Source organism: Epinephelus lanceolatus, chromosome 10 (genome assembly GCF_041903045.1).
Source record: "Epinephelus lanceolatus isolate andai-2023 chromosome 10, ASM4190304v1, whole genome shotgun sequence".
NCBI lineage: Eukaryota > Metazoa > Chordata > Actinopteri > Perciformes > Serranidae > Epinephelus > Epinephelus lanceolatus.
In genome coordinates this window covers 30,915,713-30,931,202 of record NC_135743.1, presented here as the reverse complement: position 1 = coordinate 30,931,202, position 15,490 = coordinate 30,915,713, and the positions used below count along the sequence as shown (strand labels likewise).

General features: G+C 40.1%; 1 protein-coding gene across 1 annotated transcript in view; it reads left to right on the top strand.

The window, feature by feature from the left end:
* The window catches only part of ulk4 (unc-51 like kinase 4), a 115,127-nt gene that overhangs the window by 78,069 nt on the left and 21,568 nt on the right, over window positions 1–15,490 (top strand). Inside the window, exons 32-34 of the mRNA XM_033639704.2 lie at window positions 2,192–2,297; window positions 10,964–11,133; window positions 14,647–14,748. Coding sequence (XP_033495595.2) covers window positions 2,192–2,297; window positions 10,964–11,133; window positions 14,647–14,748 — 378 coding nt within the window. The remainder of the gene's footprint in view (window positions 1–2,191; window positions 2,298–10,963; window positions 11,134–14,646; window positions 14,749–15,490) is intronic.

Genomic DNA, 15,490 nt, shown 5'->3' with positions numbered 1-15,490 from the left:
CACTCTATTTTCTTGTACCATTTCAGTCTGTCTTTTTATATGTCTCTTTGTAATATTTAAATTTTTCTCTTGTTATTTCTTCTTTTGCCTGCCTCAGGGACTGCAGATGGAAACTAGCTAAAAAGCTATAATCTGGTGCAGTGCATCTTTACTCTGTTGAGTCCAATGTTCTCTGTACATGGTCCCTGATAAAAAAAATAAAAAATAAATGAATAAAAAAAAAAAAAAAAAAAAAATTCAGTAGTAGTAAGAAGACATGCCATGGGCCTGCGTCCAGTAAACTGGAGAGTTACTGTACTGCTAAATCAACGATTTTTCAGGACAAAAATGTACATTTTGCATGACAAAATGATGAGGAAGAAATCCAGTCAGTGCACATCCAACACAGTGGCCCGCACCAGTTAATATTGACCTCGTTTGTAGTGTGTTGTGTGTGGAGTAAAATTTAGCAAGGCTGACTTTGCCATGCCGTGTCCAGCTCTCGTAACATATTCAAGGTGCAAGCACTGGGCCCAAATACCCTTACTGTATCACTGAAGTTCATATAGGACAGATGGTATTTGGGCAACTTTCTCTGCATAGGTAAAGGTTACCCATTCTCGGAACCCATCGGCTGTATTCGGCGTCTGACTTCCAGCAGACTGTCTGTATATAGAGACTAAAGGTTACCTAAATGGATAAAAATTTGGTCATTTGAAACTAAAACTTCCAATTTTGGATCTTGGTTTGTGTGCAAGTAGTTTTGTGATATGTTCAGTGTGCTGAAAGATTTATGTTCTCAAAACAGATTCAGTGTTTAAGTTCAATGCTATAAGTTTGAAGGTAAATGAGAAGACTGACAATGCTTCCCTCTGGCTCTCATGCTGCAGCCATGGCTGTGTGTATCAAAGTGGTGTCTATTGTGTTTGAGTTTAAAGTGTGATGAAAGTCTATGGCCAAAATGTTTATTCAATGATGAATGGTGTGGAAGTTCTATACATTAATTCTATTTCCATTATCTATTGTAAAGGTCCAGTGTGTAGGATTTAGGGGAACGTATTGCAGTAATAGTAAATAATATTCACAACTATGTTAGCTATGCTTTTTATTCGTTTACCATCCCAATAAATCTGAATGAACTATATATGTGGTGCTCAAGGTTCTGTTAATTGAACTGAGTGATTGAATTGTGGAGAATCTAACCAAGCTAACGCTGTGTAGTGTATCCATATTGACAGAAGTTTATCGTTACATATTGATATTTTGATACATGATGCTAAGCTGCTTAGAACCAGGCTAGCTCAGATATTATTAAAGCCAAGACATTGTTTATTTGAAATCAGATGAAACCTAGCTGTCCCTGACCCTGCCTTGTTACTATAAGCCTTTCATTCATAATTTCAGGGAGAGTGGAAAGCAAAGTGTTCACAGCTTGTCATCGTGCCTTTACAAGCTTTGGAATTGTATTTATCCTCTTAATTTGGCTATTAAACTTTCATATTCTAAAAGCAAATACTTTGACTTTATTTATAATTTAAAAAAGCCTAAAATGATCAAAAATAGTTATCATGAATAAATGTAACAAATTGCCATTATTATCATTATTATTCCTACCGGTTCTAGTTTTATGGTGTACTGCAGTTCTGCGTGTGGTTTGTGCAAGTGGTGTTGCCGTACCCAAGTTGAAGCTGTTGTTCAATTGCTGTAGGTCCAATCAACGCTGACCTGTCTCTATTATGTTACTTTTAAATGTATTAGGCTAGAAAGTGGACAACTAGAATGTAATATGAGTGGCTAGGCTATAAGGCTATGTATGGTTGATGTCACGAAAGTATGTTATAAGAATGAGATAAAATAAAAGTCATAGTATCATACGTCAGAAAAATAGTATAATATGCTATATAAATGTCATTAAAATGTCATGAAATAAAGTCATAGTATGCCATTAAAGTGTCAGACCCTAAAGGGAGGACGTAATCAATAGGTGATTGCTTGGCAAGTTTTAGTTGGTTGAAATCTGCAACCTCATTGCAAGATGGCGCTAAGTCCTGCACACCAGACTTTTAAGTCATCACATTTATTTTGCTGTTAGATAGTAGATGTAAATGAATCTACATAGAAACGCTCTGACTGTGGACTATTTGTGCAGTACAAGATTTTGTTAGCTGACCTGTAACCTACTAATCCTGTCTCTTCCCCTTACTTTTTGTAGGCTAACAGTGGTGATGTTACCAGTGGGATGGTCCAAAATGCAGTTGCCTTGCTGTGTAATCTCAGTGGAGACACAGTGTTGGACTTGGAGCCACAATACCAACAAGGTACACATACATACTGTATGTATGTCTACATGCAGTATGCTTGAGGAGGAAAAATTTAACTTTAAGAACCCTACTTTTCTTGCTCTGTACTGTCTCAAATTTTGTCTTCAAATTTATGGTGTGTGTCCTCTTGGAGTGAGGATATTTTCCACAAGTTGGGTCATTTCAGGCCTGTTTTATCACCCAAGAGGTAGTTTGGGATTAGGACTTTAATTAGATAGAAGGACTAGTAAGGCACAATGCTTTGGCAGGTAGAGATGTAGCCTCAATCTTACATTAGAGAATGAATGCAGTGAATTAAAGATGCTTGCAAGAAAACATTTATAAACACTGCTGCCTCTGTCTGTGTTTGTGCGTGAGTGCCTGTGTGTATGTGTGTTTGTATGTGTGAGTGCGTGCATATGTAAATGTTTCAGGACCCACAGTTCAGTGCTGTAATGGTAACTCCCAGTGGCAATGAAAATGCGCACAATAATACTTCCTTTCTTAATTTCCTATTTTGTACTGTGTTCATTTCTCTCTGTTTCTGTCTCTATCTTTCAGTCATCATTTTGTGTCTCATTCTGTCTATCCATCTTTTCCTCTGCACCCCCTGCCTCCCCAAAAACACCACCACCCCTATCAACCCTTCCTCTCCTTCTATTTCCATTGGGTCAGCAGTGCGGCAGTTCAGTAGTCAGCATCATTATCGTCCAATCAGCTCCCCTCTCAACAAGAAACTGTCAACCCAGCACTAATACTGACCGCGCAATTAACGCTATCTCCCTCTCCTCTCCTCTCCTCTCCTCTCCTCTCCTCTCTTCTCCTCTCCTCTCCTCTCCTCTCCTCTCCTCTCCTCTCCTCTCTCCTGTTTGCTGTATTAACTTGTGCTGCTTATCTTGTCCCTCCTTTTCCTCTCCTACCATTCACTTTTCTAATCTACTTTGCTCACAATTTGCCCCCATCATTTCCTTCCTTCTCCTTCCTTCCCTCTATTCCCATTTCTCCCCTTTTCCCTGTCCTCTATTTTGGGCTCCTCTTCTGTCTTTTCCTCTCCTCTCTCCTCCTTTTTTAGTTGTGGTTTACTCCAGATCAGTGTGGCGATGGCAAGAAAGAAGGGAGAGGGAGAGGAGGAGAGAAGAGGAGAAGGGAGGAAGCGTGTATAATTGGCTTTTTAAGGTGTGACAGAGAGAGGAGGGGAAGGGTGGTGTGTGAGCATGTGTGTGTGTGTGTGTGTGTGTGTGTGTGTGTGTGTGTGTTTATGTCTGTGTGTGTTGGGATGAAATGAAATAGTCAGTGAAGAAGAGCAAAATAGGGAGATAGTTTTTTGTGCTTGTGTGAATGTATTTGTGCTTATGCTTCTGTGTATATGTGAGACAGAGAGATGTGTGTGCGTTATGTGGGGGGCGGTGGATGCAGGAGCGCCCAATGTGTGTGTGAGTGTGTGTAAGAGAGAGAGGGAGAGAGAGAGGAGATGAGGTTTATAATTGGGCAGATTTGCCTCTGACTGAGATAATACCCCCTGGGGAATGAAGACAGAGGGAGCAAAGAGAGAGAAAGGCAGAGATAGGGGGGAGAACGGAACAACAGAAAGAAAAAGAAGATGGCAAAAAAAGCACGCGAGAGGGAAAAGATGACAGAGCCAAGGAAGCAAAATGGTAGGTAAAAAGGGTAGCAAAGAGGTGACAGAGAGGAAGAATAGGGTACACAGAGAGAGAATGTGGTGCATTTGGGTAAGGAGATGGGGAGGAGGGATGAGAGGATAGAGGAGAAAATTTGAGGTTGAAGTGAGTGACAGTTCGATAGAGGGAGAGAGAGAGGCAGGAAGGGAAGAATAACTTGATGTGGGAGTAAGAGAAGCTTCCTAAACAAAGTTCTTATTATTTTAAATGATTGTGAATGGCCCGGTCTTAATTTGTGAACATACAGCAGACTCATTTAGAAAGTCTAGGTTGTAATCTGGATATATAAGGGATAGAAGCCTAAAGTTTTTTTTTCCTGGAGTTTAATTTGAGACTCATTTTGTAGGCACATTGACAAGAAGGCTGCATGATTTGATAAGGAAATGGACACATCTAGAGCATGTAATGCAGCAAAAATTCACCCCAAAAGTTCAGGACTATTTGCATCCTGAGCAACCACTGAGTTTGGTCTAAGGGTGCTGACAAAGTGTCAGTTGTTATTTTCAAGTCCATACTTGTATTTTGGGTTTCTGCCAGAACATGTTTACATGCTTTAATGTAAAACATTTAAAAAAACAAAAACACTTATTTTCCTCATACTGTCTGTGCTGGGACACTTGTATTCACTCTCTGTCTGCTATGCTCCAATTTAGCGCCTGTCTCTCTAAGCCTCCCTCCCGAAAAGCTCAACCTGTTCTTATTGGTCAGCATTTCCTTCTCATATCTCGACGTCTCATTGCTCTGCACCATCATTGCAGCCAGCAGAATGACTGTAATGGCACTTTAGCTTGTAGCTGATGTAACAGTATAGGCTACATAATGTAAACATTTGCAGTAGCGTGCCTGGCGCAGATGACAAATTAAGAAATTCATCATGATCTGACTTGTCAGCTTGTCTCGAAAGTAGTAAAAAAAGTGTCTGAAACAGAGTATTTAGGACGATCTGAAGCTTGAGGTTTTTGCTCACAGTGTTTACTTTTAATATGTTTACTTCATTTTTTGAAACTGCTCACATTTAGTGTGAACAGTCTGCTCTGACACTGTAACATTATATATATGATGAAAAACAAGGAGAAACATGATAGGTCATCTTAAATTAAAATAGCCTTCAGAGACTCCATGTGAATCCTTAAGGTCTCTGAGGTTCCTCTCTGTGTCTGATCCACTGTCAATCCTTGTTATTTCTCCTGACCTTCTGTGGGAAGCTTAGAGGATTTTATTATGTAATTGCCTCTGTGCCAGTGTTATCTAGTGTCTATGGAACTTGCATCTATAAATTGCCATTTGAAATTGGGTTCAGGTTATTTCCCTAAACGATGTATGAAAAATTCTATTGTGGTTCTCTCACAGCGTGTCCACACCCTTACCCAATCAATTATGCCCCCTGGCATAATTCATACCACAGAGATTTATCCTCCATATTAATGTTTTCCTATTAGCACCCAGGAGATCATTGGATTGACAACTTTACATAACAGTAATCAATAAGGACCTTTTGACAGTAAATGCAAGACATTTTGCAGTGTCTTGAGTTTATGATGTGCATAGATTGTAATGATACCCGTGCTAGTTTGCACTGCAGTGAAAAGTTATGGATCAATAGAGATTTGTAATATTAAGGTATTTCATTTCAACAAAAAAATTACACTGAACAAAAATTTAGATGCAAATTGTGGTCACAAATTTGTTAAAATGTTAGTGAGCACTTCTCCTTTTCCAAAATAATCCATCCACCTGACAGGTGTGGCATACCAAGATGCTGATTACACAGGTGTGCCTTGGGATGGTCACAGTTAAAGGTCACTCCAAAATGTGCAGTTTGATCACACAACACAATGCTACAGATGTCCCAAGTTCTGAGGGAGAGTGTCATTGGCATGCTGACTGCGGGATTGTCCACCAGAGCTGTTGCCTGTGAACTGAATGTTCATTTCACTGCCATAAGACATGTCCAATGTCATTTCCCTGTATTTGGCAGTACATACAACTGACCTCAAAGCTGCACTAGTTGGTTAAGATGACTAAGTGCAGTCAAGGCAAGACGCTATTGAGGACCATGAGTATGCAGATAAGCTTCCCCGAGATGGTTTCTGAAGGTTTGTGCAGAAGTTCTGAGGTTGTGTAAATCAGTTGTTGCATCAGCTGTTCAGGTGGCTGGTCGTAGAAGATCTTGCAGGTGAAGACACTGTATGGAGGTCCTTGGTTCGTATGGTAACATGTAGTCAGGAGTTGTGAGGCCGGTTGAAAGTATTGCCAAATTAATGGAAACAACATTGGAGACAGCTCATGGTAGTGAAATGGAACATCTATTTCACAGGCAGTGCAGACAGTCCCGCAGTCAGCATGTCAATCTTGGTACATCTGTAGCATCATGTTGTGTGATCAAACTGCACATTTTAGAGTGGCCTTTTACTGTGACCATCCCAAGGCACACCTCTTTAGTAAATATGCTGTCTAATTAGCATCTTGATATTCTACACCTGTCAGGTGGATGAATTAGGAGAAGGATCGGATTTTAACAAATGTATTTGAGAGAAATATATCTATTTAATGCATGAAAAAAGTCTCAGATCTTAATCACAGACCTGTGCAAAACAGGAGTGGGAAAAAGTGTTCTGAACACTATTTTAGTTGCCTAAATTTAACCAGACTAACTTCAGGGGTGGTGGATCAGAAAAGGCTGATAATATGTATACCATTTAACATTCATAGTGGAGATTCTGGAGGGCATTAACAGGAGACCTGTTTCATTGTTTGGGTATGAGGTTTGATATGAGTGCAAATTTGTTTACAGTTTTGCTCCTGTAGGCAGGTTATTTTCTTGACTGATGCATGAATATGTGATACTTCTATGAGCTATAGGTGGGATTAAACAAAATTGGGTGCATCCATTCCAAACAACATATAATAAATCAAATATGTTTTCTATTAATTTTTATCATGGGAATCAATAAAAGGGCCTCCCCAAAATCAGTCACAGGCTGTATCCTGTCCAGGAACTACCAGATAAAGGCCTGGGCCTGGAAAGTAAAACCATTTGCATTAAGTTATTCAGTAAGCACATTAAGCACACACATGATTCAGTCATACTGTGCCTCACTCTATCTTTGAAGAAGACTAACCCAGACACTGCATACATTAATGGGAAAGTCACATTAAAGAAACCATGTACACACTCAAATTGAACTTTATTTAAATCAGCTGAAACATTATCCATTAATCATGTGTAATCCGTTCAGTAGGTTTTTCTGTCCCCACAAAATTGTCTCACTTTGCTGAGACAGTGATGCTCTGAGCCATCCATCCTGTTGATTCCCAATAGAACTCATTGTACGGTGATTTATAAATAGATAATACCGCAAAGCGAAAGAATGTCTATTTTTAACCTAGTTCAAGTCCAAACTCCAAAATAGGACAGAGCACAATGGTTTTCGCTCATAAATTATTCCTCCTTAAAATGAGCAAGTTCACATTTGTACGTATGTGACATTTTTAAAATCGACTTGTTAGTACCGACTGAACGAGGATGCTGTCCCTCTGATTACACTTCATCACCTCACAAGAGTACACACACACACACACACACACACACACACACACACACACATACCCAAACTAGAGAGGTATACACACCCGCACCTGTCAGTCACAGCAATACTGATCATTACTTTATTACTTTGTTGTGCATGATTTAATCAAGGGTACCCACAAAGGGTCAAGCATGCAGAAGGGAAATGTCCATTGGAAACGTACAATATAAATTGCAGGCCACAGCTGGAAAATGTTTAACTGTCCTGTGACTACCGGATAACTAGAGATTCAGTCAGCTGAGAATTAAGGGTTTATACAGCCAGCAAGCAGTTGAGAAGAATAGATGGCAGTAAAAACTCCCCATCAACCTGCTGTGCTGTACTCTGCTTTACAAGTGTTGTTGCCATAGTCACATTCCTTTTATAGTATTGATGTAGATCTAAATGTCGCTTCTGGTTCAAGTCAGTCGTTTATTCATGTCATTGAACTTTAACCTGTTACTGCATTTTGTTCACAGTTGCTGGTGAAATTCAGTTAAATGAATGCCATCATAGTAAGAACAAGCATCTATGAGCACCAATGAAATATTTATGTACATGCTTAGTGATTTGTATCTTTGGTCTGTGCTGTGTTTTGTACGTGGGACTAAATCAAAACATTTGACAAGCCACACAGTACTCCCAGTGTGTGACTAACAACTGAATACACTGGATGCATTTGGAAATAATGTTGGATGTGCTTCAGATTCCTATTCCAATTCCCAGCTCTTCACTACCTCCTTAGAACTATTGTACCCCTCCTCTTCCAGGAAGACTTTGCTTTGTCTTTGTAGTCCAATTCAAATCAATACATAGTGTGACCTTTGCAGATTAATTGCAGATATCTTTAAAGGAATACCTTACCCCCAAAATGACCATTTGTATATCAAGTAGTCATGCTGTGTTACCTTGAATTTGTAAAGACAACATTTTGAGCATACTGGCGAACATACTGATTTGTTGATTGAGTGGGGTCCATGTTTAACAGGAAACTCATCACATCAAAACATCCATGAACAATCTCTCACACAATTTGTGCAGTGAAATCCAAGTCTCATTTCAGATGCGTTTTTGCTAAAACCTTACTATTCAAAACTGAACTGAAGGTCAAACGTATCTATGCTCTCTTCAAAGCCAAACTCCAATACTAAGCTTTTTTAGTAACAAATGCGTGTGTCAAATAGTAAGATGGTAATCATGCAGATATAACACCTGGTTCATACGTAGCTAAAATATCAGGAATGTTAAGAGAATTTATTAGCTGGATTATATTGGTTTGTTTTTTTTATTCGGTAAAGATGGCTGTGCATACTGATGGCAGCTATTTTCAACAGATATCAACAGAATAAGATTATTAACATATACATGAGCAACTATATAAAGTTTTTATTTGAACAGGACCGCATTGTCACGTCACATTAACAGCAGGAGAGGTCCTTGTCTGACTGAACAGTTCAAAGTAGAGCAGGCCTGTTTATTTAATTATGAGGCAGCTTGACAAACTAACAGTACATCTCACTGACAGCAGGCTAGCTTGATAGCTTTCTAGTGTCTGCAGTTTTGCACTTTCACTCACAAAAATAAACACACTCAACGTCTACATTCTAAATAAAGATCTGTTGGGATAGAAAATAACACTGGGTGTGTTTTCCCCAGTGAAGACAGTTATTTAACTGATACCGTCTTGTGCACAGAAATGAAAATAGAGTACAACTTTGGAGTTTTTGATAGCCAAAGTATTGGCACAGTGAACATTGGAAGGCACGTGTCGTGACAACCTAGTGAGAGCAGAATCTATCCAGTCTTCACTTACAGAGATGTGCAGTGAGAGCACCTCAGGGACAGAAGCCTACAATAACTACATAGATCAAGCTGCAAAATGCAGTATCCTCTATGTCATGTTAAATTTAATGAGCAAAAGAACATGGTTTTCCACTTTAGTAAGAGCTATTTATTCATGGCTTAGCAAGGGTTAGCAGCTTTACAACCTGTTCTACATGGGACAGTTTTCTAGGGAAGGATAAAGTGAGGTGAGAGGGAAGAGACAGCGATATGAAGAGGAGAGCAGAATGTATTTTTAGATGAGCATCTTAATTGAGTTGTCTTTTGAGCTGTTTTTGTGACCATTCTGTGGTCTTGGCTGTGGTGATGTCACCAGATTTCCACAAATGAATTCAACCAGCAAGGCTTTCAGTTCTGTTAAAATAGTTGAATGAATGTCATATTCAGCTCTTTTTCTCCCTTGGACAAATTAGTGACAGTGAAATGTTGATTGACTTTAGAGGGAGAGTGTCTCTCATCTTGTACAGGAGCTATCGATCCACAGTGAAGTCGAACCAGAGCCTGCATACAGACTATTACTCAGGTCACATTCAGGTATATTGTTATTCTTCACACTTCTGACATACATGTTGAAGAGAGATGGAGGTGTGTTGGTTGTTTGAAATGCAGAAGTGTCTTGGTTTGATTGGTTACAATCTGTGATTTCAGTTTATATTAAAAGAATACTTAACCTGCAAAATGACCATTCCTATATCAGTTACTCACTGAGTGTTATTTTTAATGCTTGAAGAAAACTTTGTTTTCTGCCTCAACAGTGAATGGAGAATTCAAAAAAGGTGAACATTCGCCATGAATTGAAGCAAATGGGGACTGTGTTTAACAACAGTAAAACTATCAAATCATAACATCCGTTTATTAACTCTTATACAAGTGCCATTTATCCAGTTTCAGGACTTCCCAAACACATACATTTTCACTGACACATTATGAATTAAACTACCTCATCTATGAGTAGCAGCCCTGAGTGTGCCCAAACACATGTGTGAGTATGATCTCTGCTCCGGCTGTGGATGATATGGTTTGTAGTGACATGCACTGAATTGTAAGGCTTTCGCAAAAAATGCGTGTGGGAAGTACTAGCATATAACTGGATAAATGGGACATGGATTGTACTGTACAAGTTGTGTGAGAGTTTATAAATGAATGTTTTAATTATTTATGTTGTTGTTGTTAAACATAGCCCCCATTTACTTTAATTTAAGAAGTGTTTTTTTTTTTTTTTTTTTAAGTTTTCTTCGTGAATTCAAGGTAACACACAATATGTTGTTGATATACAAATAGTCATTTTGTGGGTGAAGTATTCCTTTAATGAATCAATGAGCTTGTGAGCAAACTGTTTTTGTTTTTTTGTAAATTTGATGTTTCATGAGAGTGGAAAGACAGACCGCTGTAGTGCTTCATGTTTTCCAGCTGATGCCATATTTTATTAACATGACCATGTTCTTAGTGTCTTTTGATGTTACTTGTACAATGTTTCATGTACTTGACTGTGTAGTCTGTCACCAGTGTAAAATTAGTGTAAGTTTTGGTACCAATAAGTCCCTGTATCCCAAAAATCCAGTAACTTTATCCTGAGTTTTCTTGTACTGCACAGGCCTAATGGAGGTGGTGGTGAGCACGCTCTCAGAAGCTGCTCTAGTCCACCTGGATGAGAGAGGGGGGCATGCTGGGAGAAAGGTCAGCCATCTTGTGTTACAAGCCCTTCTGGAGCTGCTTCACAACATCCTCAAACAAACATCTGCTGTTGTCCGCTCTGCACTGCAGGTATGATCACTCAAACACAGCTACTGAGAACAAGAAACACACTGTCATCTCTTGGTCACCAAGCTGCCTTTGAGCAAGGCATAGAAAAAATCAGAAAGTGCACTAAAAAAAACCCAAACAGTTTAACTTCAAGCACCATCTTTCAGTTCTTAAATGTAGTAGCACTGTACTTCAAAAATGCCCTGCCGCAGCAACAGAGATTATGGTCATAAGCTGTACAGTGCAGTGCTGTAAGAAAGAAAGAAATCTCAAAAGTAAAACTATTGAGGCTCTTTGAGTAACTCAACAAAAATAAATGGAAGCCTCCTCACCTCTGTCTTGTGAATTGTAGCATTTTAGGAATGAATTCCGAGTGATAAGGCACATAAATGGCCATTAAAGCTGGGGTATGCAGTTTCCTGGAAACTGAATAAAAAAGGCAGAAATTGATAATCAACCTCCTCCTGTAGCTCTCCCCTTTTTTATCTTAAGTCCCTCCCACCAGGCAGCCATGGGCATATGCACACGCTTCATACAGTAACCTGGTGTTTCGCATACATTGATTTATATATCTTAATTCTATGTAGAGTTCTTTCTCTTTATCAGACCATAAATAATACAAGAATCATCTCGCTAGTACCCCACAGTTTCTCAGACTTACCCCCCACCACTGTGGACTGCTTCGCCAGGGGGGAGGACAGGCAGTGGCTGCGGGGATGGACCTTAAGATTTGCGGCTATAGCAGCTCAAATTCAGCCGTCACAGTGGGCTGGTGGCCAGCAGCAGCGCTGGGTCCAATGGCAGCAATAGAGTTTGGAGCGGTCCATTCCTCTGGTGCTGGGTGAGTTTGGATTGCTGGGGCTGCTGGCTGGGAGTTTGTCTCTAAAGCTACTGCCCACTCTCCTCCTGGCGAGGTGGTCTGCAGCTGCAGGGAGTGATGCAGAGGGCACACCGTAATTTAGACTCTAGCTAAAGTTAACTACGTAAACATGAACTTGGAGCTGCTATGAGCCTCAAGTGCCTGTTAGCAGAAGGCTAAACTATTAGCACCACATTGACACATTTTATTACGTTTATTGTCAGACTGTGTTTTAGACTCTTTTTGATAAGTCCATCCTCCTTTTTTGGGTTACGCTGCAGTGTAGGCAGCAGTTGTTGCAACTGCTGGAATCAGAGTTTCACCATTTGAGGGAATGTGCATGGCCTAGATTTTGTAAAGCCTTGTAAAGTTTTCTCTCAGTCCACTTGAATCATAATATGCTCAGAGGTTATTATGGAATTTTTACCCAGTGACACTAAATTAAAACTTCCTACCCTAGCTTTAATTGTAATGTTAATTAATAAGACTTTAAGGTGGATGTGATCTCAGCTTTGTGGCTTTCTACTTTACTAACTCCCTCAAAATGGATCAGTGGAGCAAATATTAATATTTGGCTACTATTCTTGCAAGTTACAAACCATGTGTTTCCATTACGGCACTGTAAGTATTTGCAGGGTTTCCGCCAGAGAAGTTGTTATGCCAGGCGGGGGGTGGTTACCATGTGTAAAAGTGTTATGATTATATTACTTGTCCACTGCCCCACAGTCATTTAGTTCATTTTTGCATATCAGCGCCACGTTCATCAAATAAAAAAAAAACCTCGAATTTGTAAAATACTAAGCGTGTTATCAACACTTAGTAGGACAACGGACGTTACAGTTATAAACTGAAGATGTGTGGTTGCAGCACAGAGTAGCGGAGTGAGACGTCTGTCCTTGCTCCCGCTATCGGCTGTAAACACATGAAGCTGCTCCCATGTCTCCCCGGGTCTCGGTGCTTGTTTGCGGCAGAAACTCTCCCATCCTCTGGCTCGTCCCCATATCTGTGTTCACCGGTGACTGGCTGGACACGGAGGACGACCCGTCGGCAACAGCCTGAAGCCCGTCGTCACTAACTCTTAAGTAAGGGGAAGATTTAATGATGAATTTATGTAATGCAAGTAACGACTGTGTTTGATTAGTAACTGTAATGTGATTACTGCAATTAGGGACAGAAAAAAAGCCATTTTTGTTGGTAACACGTTACCCCCAACACTGATTATATACTTAAAAAATCACTATGTTACTACAGTCTGTGCAAAGAAATCCTTAAAGAACAACGATGTCTTGTATCTTTTTCAAATGTATTTTTAAAGGATTGTTAGCTTGTGTCAGTTGTTTTGCTGTATCATGTTCCACTGGTCCTTAAAGGCTGATGTATTTCCCACATTGATTCACCACTATTCACCAATTTTATCTCTGTTGAGCACAGAATCACCAACAGAATCACAAAGTCAGTTCCCTCAAAATATTGCCCTTGTATTATGTCCCTAAAGGTGTGTGTGTGTGAATGTGAGTGTGTGTGTCCATTGATGTGTGCAGTGGGAGCTAGCAGGTTTAAGAAACTGCAATATTGAAGTTGTGCACTCAGGAGAAAGCGGATGAGGTCCCGAGTCCCTGGGACACACGCACACACACACACACACACACACACACACACACACACACACACACACACAGGATACACAGAGGGGCCTGTCTGGCTATGTCCCTGCGGCCTCATTATCACCACTGGCTTTGTCCTCAGCTTGCCTCCCTACACACAGACGCGCACACACTCACATACGCTCACATACACTCACACCAGCCCCCCGTCTCCCCATAGTGTGCACCCCAGCCCAACGCATACATATTAATGCCTGGACAGGGGGGTGGGGGGACTAAAGGGGAGGCAGGGTAAAAGACTGGGTGGAAGAGGAAGGACAGAAGAGGGAGAGGGAAGGATGGATGACAGAGGGGAAGAGACAGAGCTGGAAAAGGGAGCAAGCAGAATGTGCAGCGGAAATCAATTCTGCGAGAAATGCAAAGCTCATTAAAAAGAAAACTTCGGCCCAAACCAAATTCATTTGGGTAATAAGGTCTGATAAGGAGAGAGGACGTGACTAGACCGCTCTCCCCAAACTATTACTCCATTGGTCAAGAGAGAGAGAGAGAGTCAGAGATTATATATACTACAGAAGAAAAAAGAGAAGGAGAGAGAGAGAGCATAACAGAGAGGAAGTGACTTTGGGGAAGAGAGAGAGAAAATATGTGCCAGTATTAATCACATTATTCCACAGCTAATTGGCCTGAAGTTCCACTGTAGGCATGAACTGGACTAGAATAAGCCAAAGTGAGGGACAGAGGTGCTAATGAGGGGGGGCAGAAAAAAAGGGAGGAGGTGAGAAGACTGAAGTCTTAATGAGATGTAAAAATAACTTGATGTGACAAATAAAGAAAAGTGTTCAACCTGTGCTGTCTTGAGCACATCTTAAAGTGTGAAAGAAGGGTTAAAATGACACAATGTATGCAGAAAAACTATTTCCTCTCTTGGTCTATCAGTGTGTCTTTCTCTGTCTGTCTCAGTCTGTCAGAATCTGTCTTGGCAGGTCTCTGGATCCATCATTATTGACTGTCAAATCTCTATAAATGATTTAACATGAGTGTGTGTGTGTGTGTATGCGCGTGTGTGTATAGAGCCAGAGGCTATCTTGTCCAGCAGTAGAGATGGAGGCAGCAGAGAAGCTGCTCCTGGAAAACAGACCCCTGAGCCAACTCAGCACACACCTCATTCACATGGTGAGACCAACACTCACAGAGCTGCGTGTGTGTATGTGCGCGTGCTTGTGTAAATGCCTTGCATGCATATATAAATATTTTCTGGGTTTGCTGCTGCATGCATGTTTGTGTACTGTATTTTTTAAATGTATGCCTGATTCAATGAGACAAACTGTGTATGTATTCTTATTTATGCAAGGAAGTGTGTACGTGCATGTGTTTGTGTTTGTGTGTGCAAGAGAGACAGGGAGAGAGATTTAGAAAGAGAGAACATGTCTACTTTTCTCGGTGTGTTTGTCATTATGTTGTGTCAGGAATAAGTTTCTGGATATGACCTCTACACACAAGTAATACTTGTATTAGTTATTAGGCTGAGTGATACAAGTAGAAAATACAAGTACTGACAAAAAAAAGGTTTGGTGTTGAAATCAACTGTTTAGATCTGTGTTCATTAGTTTGAGTATATCACACACCCTCTGCCAATAACAATAAGGTACACAATACAACCTAGTATTTTAATATAATTGTAACTTCTCAAGTTTGGTAACGTGACGTTAAGCAGCAATTAACTTGTAGTATGAGATGGTTACTATAGCTAGCTATGCCAATGTCATTAACAAACTAATTGTAGCGTTAGTTAAAATGACATTGGTCATGATCTCAAAATATTGAATTGTATTTTGTTGTTTACATTGATGTTATAGGTGAAGGGCTAATGAAAACATGCTATCATTTTATTTATTAAAAATAAGCATGACAAATA